The following is a 9602-nucleotide window of genomic DNA, read 5'->3' on the forward strand; positions in this document are numbered from 1 at the left end:
AAATAATTTACGTGAAATTAAAACTTAAAACATGCGTAAATAAATTAAATTTATACGAGTGAAATTTAATCACAAGAACAAGTGAAAATTTTGGAAAAAATAGAATTAAATTTCAAAAAAAGAAATAATTCAAAATTGATTTTTTAGGGTTCTTACGTATGTTCTATCTAGATGAAGTCGCTTAAGTATTCTTTGTTAACAATATTGACGTTTTTGATGCTCTCTAAAGTTTTTTTCGTGCTTGATCTATTAAAGTTCTTAAGAGTCATTAAAATAAAAATAAAAATATTTCATAAAACTGTTATGGAGTAAAAATTCTTTGTACAGTGAGAATTATAATGACTTAATTCTTATTTATTTATTTTAATAAAAATAAAGGAACAGTATGTTACAACAAACAATTGTGTTAGAATGACACTTAACTTAATATTAAATGGTGAAATATCTGATATTATATTAAAAGTTAGTTGAGTACAATCAAACACCGAGCACTTATTAAAAATCTACATTTTGCACAAAACAATTTGATAATTTGCGTCTTAGAAATTTGTTATGTTTTCTGTCATTTAATTGGTTTAAACAAATACTTTGATAAAAACATAGTCTCTATGGAGACGATCTTTGAATATTTATAAAAAAAAAATACTACACCATTTGATTTTCTTGCCAAACTATATTACATAATTCCACCGTTAAATATTTTTATCATCAACAAGAAATTAAATGGTAATGAATGATATTGATTTTTTAATATTAATACCTAATTGATCTACAATATTTTCTCTAGTGAAAAATATAGTAAAATTTGACATAAGATGTAATTCTTTGACCTATTAACTGTGTTTCGATACAAATAAAATAAATGTCATATTTCAATTTTCATAATTTTTTCCTTACCCACTAATTATGATTCTTGAGAAATATATGCTCGCTCATTAATTTTTAATACACGTTAATTAACTTATTAACAAATTTATAAATTCACTAATATATAGCAAAATTCTTATTGATTATAACTTTTATGCCAATTAGTATACTTCAAAAAGTTATTGTCCACATGTATTTGTATCATTGAACTATTACAATCACTAATTGGTTTCAATGGGTATTTCTTTTGTTAAATTGGTTATCTAACATATTAAATAGATTTATGGAATATGGAATATATAATTATTTGATTTATGACACTACATTCTAGTTAAAATACTTTATTGATTGATTGAATATTACTTGATTGATATTTATTTATAAAAATATGGCTGTTTGGAATATAACTGTAATTATATGATTGTCTTCTAGATTTGACAAATTCTCATCTTATCATTACGAGGAATTTTTTACAATATTCACCCAGATATTCAAATGTCATATAGGTGCAATAAAGTATTGTGTTCTTTTGCTTCTCAATTTATCATTTTTTTCAGTTATCATTTTAATCTACTCAAATGGCTTTAAACAACGACTTGATTATAATAAATATTTCAAAACATCTATAACATATTCGTTAAAATAATAATTATTATAAACATAAATTATGTTTATTAAGAAAATTAATTAATTTAGGTGTAACATTAAATTTATCTTTAATGTAATTTTCTAAATTTATCTTTAACATTAATGAAAATCTATTCATATTCTCTGATCTTTGTAAGAAAGAGAAAATAATAATTCAAAATAGAATTTAATTATAAATTAAAAGAAACAAGAACATTTAAGTAAAAAAAATTATTAATACTCAAAATAGATTAAATAAAATCTTATATACGAGACAATTTTTTTATCAACCATGTTTTATAAATAGGAACGCAAGGAATACAATACAAAATCCAAACAAAAATGCTTACATAATTTGTTTATTGTTGCACGGCACGCGTCGATAATATTATAAAAACTTTTGATATTTTTTAATTTAGTTAATTTTAATTTCATGTTGAGAAAATCATCTAATTTCTCAATTTTTGTAGAGAATATAGACAAAAATTAGAAAAACGCATTTTTCAGAATAAAGGCGTGGCATGTTTTCAGTCGAAATATGAGGCATTGTCTTTGACTTTTCAATTAGCTAAAACACAATAAAACTCCACCACCACGCAACCTAAAGAGAAGCCCTTTACGTTAAGTTATCTTTGTCTTTGTTTTCTTGGACACCTCTCAGTACTCTCCTCCACACACTTACGAGTCACAACCTGCTTACTGTTCGCAAATATTTGGTGGATTTGTTTAAACTACTTGTTTGTTAAAAGAATGTTTATTTTAATAAAATGATTAATTTCTATCTTTTTAGTGTATTTGTCTAAATTGATTTTATTTAAAAAATAATAATTTTTTATTTTAATATATAAATTATATCTATTTCTTAAAAAACACTTATTTAAAAAAAATTAAAATTACCCATCACCAGCTACAAATGCAGTAATACCAAAGGTTTATTTCTCAATAATCCGATAATAAAGAAGTTGAAGTCCACGCCACTACTGTAGAAAAAACCCTTCAATAATTAGCGTTTCTTTTTTTAACCATTAATTAGCATGTCTCATTAATGTATAAATCAAATAATATGATGAGTAAATGATCACTTTAGTTCTAAAATATGTAATAAATAGATGATAATTTAATCTCTCAATAAAATTTTTGATTTAATTCTTAAATATATAAATAGTGTGACAGTGCATGAAATCCTATGGTTAAATTTGATATGATTATATTTTCTGTAATGTTTAAAGATTAATTTAATATTAAAATATATTTATCATGATTAATTTAATATTAAATTATATGAAAATACTTAATTTTTATATTTTTACATATATTTAGAAATAAAATTAAAACTTTCAAACTTTTTAAAAATTAAATTATTACCGCATATTTAAAGATCAAAATGATCATTTATGTTGACATTTAAGTTTCTTTTTTATTATAAGTTTACTTTTAGTCTATTGTATCCATAAAATGGTTTACACAAATCATGGTTGGTTTGAATAATTTTTAAGATAATTATTATAAATCTGTAAAAAATAATTATTATAAAAAATGATAAATTTATTATATATGTAACAGCATATGATAAAATAAAAGTATAGAAATTTAAAACTCCTGAAAATAAAACTGTCATTGCATTGCATTGCATGAACCATTAACTTACTCTCTCTTTTAGTGCATTATCCTATACTACATTTTGTATGAAATATAAGAAAAATCCGTTTTCAACTGGCACACTTTCTTTTATCTTAAAATAAGTATCGCAAAGGTGATATCATTGTTTTGTTTTGGATTCTCTCACAAAATTAGTTGTGCAGCAAAAGTTGAAGAGTCATAGAAGTCAATTATTAAACAAAGAAAATGATTTTTTTTATCCATCTCAAATTATAACTAACCAATTCACAAACCATTTTTACTTATTCTTTAAGAGAAAAAGGATTATATTAAAAAAAATACTACACATGGCTAATGTAAAAAGTTTTTCATTACCATACGATCATAACTTATTATATATAATAAATTTATTAATTTTTATAATAATTATTTTTAAAATCTTATTAATCATAAATTATGATTAAATGAAAATATAAAAATATTTTATATTATTAGTGTCAAATTGAACTGTTGAAGTGGCACGTGGCGAGTGGGCGATTTGGGTAGGCAGATTTTTGTGGAATGAACACGTTGCAAATGGAGGACAGACGAAGCGTGAAGCGGGCAAAACAAACCTATCACTTTGTCACTTATGTCACCTACCATTTCATTCCTAATTACTGTAGTTTATAATTTTAATTTCCTTTAAAATAATTTTTCTTTTAATTTAAGAATAACGCAACATATGTCTTTATCTCTTATTCTAAACTCTGAAAAAACCTGAAGTATACTACTAGGGAAGCATCAGATTTTCATGCTCCTCCTTTCATTAAATTAAAGGTAGAGATTCCATAAACAAGTCAATTTTTTTGGAGCAGGAAGAGATTTTTTTTTCTTTTCAATTTGAATTATTTATTATCTATGAAAAGCCCTTGACTGATGCGTCCCAAATCCAAAATTGCTATATTTTCTGTTCAGTTCTGGCTAGTGGCTACAAAATCTTTGTACAAATTTCTGGTAATGCATTCATTGCTTTGTTTGCTAGAAGGAAAAAAGAAATCAATTTGTACTTCAGAACTACGAATTTTTCATTGTTAAATTTGACTCTCCTTGTCCATCACAGAGAAAATCGAGTTGAATTTTCACTGAATCATTTGTTTTTTTTTGGTTAGTGCAGAACAGTTTCTAGGTATGGAAACTCTTTCATATGGGTCAGCACCATGCTGCCAAGTTGTGAACTCAAAGTGGAAATTAGTTGAAAAGAGTTTGAGTTCACGTCAATCAAGAGTTTCCTCTATAGGAAAACTTGGAGTTTATTACACAGGTACTATTTCTGCATGTGCGCCTGTGAGATTTTATGAGATGGGTACTAGGGTGCAGCTAAGAAGCTCAAAAAGATTCAATTTCAAGGTTTGTAGTGGAAGTTATGATGATGGTTATGTGATTGGTGAAGAGGAAGCAAGGGATATTTCAGGGTTAGAGGAGCCTGTAACAACCAAGGTTCTGATTCCAGGTCTGCCTGATGATTCAAAAGGTGAATCTGGTGCTCCAATAAGTAGTTGTTTTTGGGGATGGAAACCTAAACTCAATGTGCACTATGAGAAGGCCGGGTGCGAAAACGTCAATGATTTGCCTCGTGTTCTCTTTTTACCAGGTTTTGGTGTTGGCTCTTTCCATTATGAGAAGCAACTTAAGGATTTGGGGCGTGACTACAGAGTGTGGGCTCTGGATTTTCTAGGCCAAGGGATGTCTTTGCCTTTTGAAGATCCTGCCCCTTTGTCTAATGAAGAGGCTGCATCAAATGGAAGTGTTTCTTCATGGGGTTTTGGAGATGAAACTAAACCGTGGGCGACTAAGCTTGTTTACTCGGTTGATTTATGGCAAGATCAAGTTCGTTGCTTCATAGAAGAGGTAAGGGACATGCACTGTTTGTTGATAGAATACGATATTTAGCTATTTGAGTCCAGTTTTTGTTTGCTCTGAGCCTCAACTATATATGATGAAAACTATTCCAGGTAAATTAGTATCTGGGTTTGCTTTTTTCGCTCTGTAGTTTTAGATTTATCTTTTGGGTTACAATAATTTAAAACTACTCGCGTGTCTTTATCTAACAATTTAAGCTTTTGGAATACTTGGTCTGTGACATGGAACCAAAGCATGTAAGACCAAGTTGTCTTAACTCTTCAGTTTGATACTTGTAATACTTTCTTAAGCTGTATTATTTGTTGCTTAAGTATTATGAAAAAGGATTATATGTGGATTGTATCCATATTTTAGTCAGACAAATAATTTATAGCTTTGTGAACTTTAAAGTACTAAACAGTTTGCTGGTTTCATTAATATTCATGGTGGGATATGGTTGACACAAATAAGTGAGAACATTTGGTTCAAATGACTTATTTTATTATATGTGATGCTAAGAAAAGCTCAATACAATTAATTCATTATTTTGTTAGACACACAGTGTTTGATAGCAACCAAGCCAATTTTTAGCTAATTCAGTCCTGTTTATGTTTTCTCAAACTATTTACTGAAAAATTTTGCAGGAAAATTTGCTTCTGGATTTCTTGTAACTTTTTCTTAAGATAATATTCGTTTAAGTATCAGGAGAAGGATTATATATGGACTGTTTCTATATTTTAATCAGACGAATAATTGATAGTTGTGTAACAGATAGCATGGTTAAATTTATAGTATTACCTAGTTAGCTGGTTTGCAAATATTCATGGTAGTTTATACTTTGCTTTTGGAAATTTATTATTGAAGCAATGATCCAAATTAATTTGTTGTTACAACAGGTCATTGGTGAACCAGTCTATCTTGTGGGCAACTCACTAGGAGGATTGGTTGCATTGTATTTTGCGGCAAACAACCCTCATTTAGTGAAAGGTGTCGCATTGCTTAATGCAACACCTTTTTGGGGGTTTCTGCCAAATCCCATAAAAAGTCCAAGACTAGCGAAAATATTTCCATGGGCCGGAACATTCCCCCTACCTTCAAGTATAAAGAGACTTACAGAGTTATTGTAAGTATGGATTTATTTTTATTTATTGCTTCATTTCTGTCTTTTTTTGCTGACATGCTTTCAATATTTTAGTTAAGAACTTGTATGAAAGTAAAGTTCATACATGTTACCTACTTATCCTTTCATATGAGTGATAAATAAGAAAGTCTGCTTAATGAACCTAGTGTTCTATTTGGAAGGAGAAACTTTACAACACTGTTGACAAGAACAATTGTGTTTTTTTTTTTAAAAAAAAAAATTGTGGTACAGTTGCCTTTTAACATTAATTTTCTGGAAGAAGCCAGTGAGGTTTTTTTACCTTTTAATAATAATTTTTGGTATCCTGAAATATGTACTCCTAATGAGTAAGATTGTCCAAGATGGTTTTTTTTTTTTTTCCATGATGTGCAAGGTGAGTGTCTCAGACGTCATTCCGTTTTGTTCTTAACTAGTGAGAGAGACTGCAACTCTAGGTGGATTAATTACTAAATCATATATTTTCCATTAACCTGATTTTTATATGTTTTTTATCATTTAGGTGGGAGAAAATTAGTGATCCTAAAAGTATTGCTGAGGTACTTAGTCAGGTTTATGCAGATCATTCAACAAACGTAGATAACGTTTTTTCACGCATAGTTGAAACCACAAGGCATCCAGCTGCTGCAGCGTCATTTGCTTCAATCATGTTTGCTCCTCAAGGAGAACTATCCTTTAATGAAACATTATCCAGGTATAAATTACATCATCTCTAAAACTGGTATTAGATATGCATGAATTCACAGGTTAAGGATTTTCACGGTTTCTGCATTTTAGATGTCGAGCAAACAATGTGCCAATCTGCCTCATGTATGGAAAAGAAGATCCCTGGGTGGGGCCAATTTGGGGTCTCCAGGTTAAAAGGCAGGTGCCTGAAGCTCCATATTATCAAATCAGCCCTGCTGGTCACTGCCCTCATGATGAAGTTCCTGAGGTATGCAAATTCCTCTCAAATTTGATTAATGGTTTATCAATTTGTGTTAAGATATAATGGTGCTTAATGAATAGCAGGATTGTACTGTATTTGATTTATCAGTTCTTAAAGTCATTTCTTCCATGTTTTTTCCTTTCCATATTGAGAAATGTTAGCAATACACTATTTTGAACGCACTCTTTACATATGTGTTTTCCTTTCCTTATTGGTTGAAATTATTGGAAATCACAAATTTTAGTGAGCCTCATATCTTATTTAATGAGTCTCTCCTTATTTTTGTAGTTTTCATTTTTCAATAAATTTTAAGCAATAATAAATGCCTGGTAGAATGTATTGCTATCACTTTTCTTCCTTTTTTTTTTTGTGGAAGAGAATATTTAACATGCTTTCACTTTCTTTTTCATCTCACTTCTATCATATTTATCACATCTATTATTTTCTCTTTCCTTTTTATTCTCTCTCTTCTTTCTACCTATAGACCATAAAAATGAGTTGTGGGTTCATCATTACCCTTTTTTGTGATTGAGAGAGAGGAGGCAATGTCTTTTACCTCATTGCAAGAAGCACATGTTCTATAACTTTGACTTTCATTACCAAAGTAGTGACTCAGAAAGGTAAATAACATTTACTTTTTGAGTCACGCAAATTTGTCAGGCTTGTCAGTTGATATCGTCTACCTTGGATCTTAAGAAAATAATGTTAATATATAACTTTTATGAAGTTCTTTAAATTGATTATAGGGTTTCAAGGAAATTTTACTGCTATTACATTGTATTCCTTTTGAAGTGTTTATTTCCTTGTGATTGTCATGATCTTGATCTCAGTAATTAATACAAAAAGTTTCTATGTTACTGTAGATCATAAATTTCTTACTTCGCGGGTGGATCAGAAACCTAGAGTCTCAGGGTTCTGTGTCATTACCATTGCTTGAAGATCTAGACAGTATGAAGCACTCTATTATTGACAGGGAATTAGAATTTCCCAGAGAAGGTTCAAAAAAGTCAGTGATGGTCAGATATTTCGCTTCCAATTTCTCACTTTGGGACAGGATAAGATCTTTCATCAGATCTCAATCCAAGTTCAGTAATATTCTGGCAGCCAAACCTCAATGACAGGGTGAATCATATGGCATCTTCAAATATAAATCAACTTTGTATACTGTCTTCTCTTTCATAGTTTGTATAAAGAGAAAACAAACACAAATGCTTTAGAATCATAGGTAAAATCTTGTATATATAATATACCTATAATTACTCACCAAGAAAGCATGCTAGTGAACAACTATTACTCAGGAGATGTTTTATGTTATACATACGAGCATTTTTTTTAAAAAAAATCAGTATGGAATGCTTGGCAAACCTAAAACAGTTAGGCAATGAGACTTGAACATCTTTATAGGAGAAAAAAAATCATGAACACAAATTTATAGGAAAACATCAACGAAATTGGCTTCGCCACATTGAAACTGCTTTTGCTAAAAATTAAAATTATCACTTGGATGTTTCAAGTGGAAATTTCAATTCCAATTCCATATAGCAACGCATGAAGATCGAACGTCATTACGGACACAAATATTTATCAAGGCACATCAATTATTCAGCACATTTTTCTTCAAATTCAAAAACTTGTAATTGTGCTATGAAATAAAAAACCATGTAATTGTTCTCTGGAAAAATTCACGTTCCACATTAGCTAGACATAGAGTTATACATCCCGACTTGTTTCCAAGGACTTCACCCAACAAGAGGGAATAGATTACAAGGTGATTTTTGCTTCTGTTGTCAAACTCATCAATGTTTATTGTCTGTGGATTGTTGTTGTTGTTCGAAATTGGCATCTCCACCAAACAATTGTCCAAAATGTCTTCCTGCATAGTGACTTACTTGAGAAGGTTTATATGAAAGCCCCACCTGGTTTTCGTTGACAAGGGGGGAGAAGCTTGTATGTCGACTTAATAAGTCCCTTTACAAACTTAAGCAAGCATCCAAAAGTTGGTTTTACAAATTCTCTTCCTCCATTGCTAACATTGGTTTCCAACCGTCAAAAGCTAATTATTCATTCTTTGTCAAAAATTAATGGTACATCTTACATTGTTATCTTGCTCTATGATGACGACATGATCATTACAGGAAATGACAAGGCAGTTATCCATGACCTCAACTAAATTCTCAACACATGTTTCAAAATCAAAGAACTCAAAGTTAATTAAAATACTTTTTGGGCATTGAAGTTGCTTGAGTCAAAAGAGGTATTGTCATTCATCATATATCAAATAAATATACTTTATACTTTAGACCTATTAGAAGAGGCTTAAGAGGTAGAGAAACAAATGTAATCCACATAATAGTTGCTCCCAAGTCGGTATTACTTGACAAAAGTAATGTCGACTTAAGAGGATTAGGAACAAACGTAATCCCCATAACAATTGCCCCCAAGTCAGTATTGCTTGGTAGAAATAATGTCGACTGAAGAGGTATAAAAATGAATGTAATGTAAATTTTAAAGATTTCCTAGATTAACAATTATAAGATGTAACATCCCAATTTTTCGTAAATA

General features: G+C 29.5%; 1 protein-coding gene across 9 annotated transcripts; it reads left to right on the top strand.

The window, feature by feature from the left end:
* The first annotated feature begins 3699 nt into the window (after positions 1-3699).
* On the top strand, positions 3700-8407 carry LOC100797968 (putative pheophytinase). 9 transcript variants are annotated; one of them, XM_041006419.1, is made up of 7 exons: positions 3752-3912; positions 4250-4606; positions 4727-4983; positions 5871-6097; positions 6615-6806; positions 6890-7046; positions 7904-8337. In XM_041006419.1, the coding sequence occupies exons 2-7, from the start codon at positions 4264-4266 to the stop codon at positions 8156-8158; spliced, it is 1431 nt and encodes a 476-aa protein (XP_040862353.1). In that variant the 5' UTR covers positions 3752-3912; positions 4250-4263; the 3' UTR covers positions 8159-8337. The 9 variants fall into 9 exon arrangements, with proteins under 9 accessions (XP_006591033.1, XP_040862353.1, XP_040862355.1 ...); XM_041006421.1 differs by having other exon boundaries at positions 3754-3912; positions 4245-4606; XM_041006422.1 differs by having other exon boundaries at positions 3813-4089; positions 4245-4606.
* The last annotated feature ends 1195 nt before the right edge of the window (positions 8408-9602 follow it).

This window comes from Glycine max, chromosome 11, assembly GCF_000004515.6.
Source record: "Glycine max cultivar Williams 82 chromosome 11, Glycine_max_v4.0, whole genome shotgun sequence".
Classification (NCBI taxonomy): domain Eukaryota; kingdom Viridiplantae; phylum Streptophyta; class Magnoliopsida; order Fabales; family Fabaceae; genus Glycine; species Glycine max.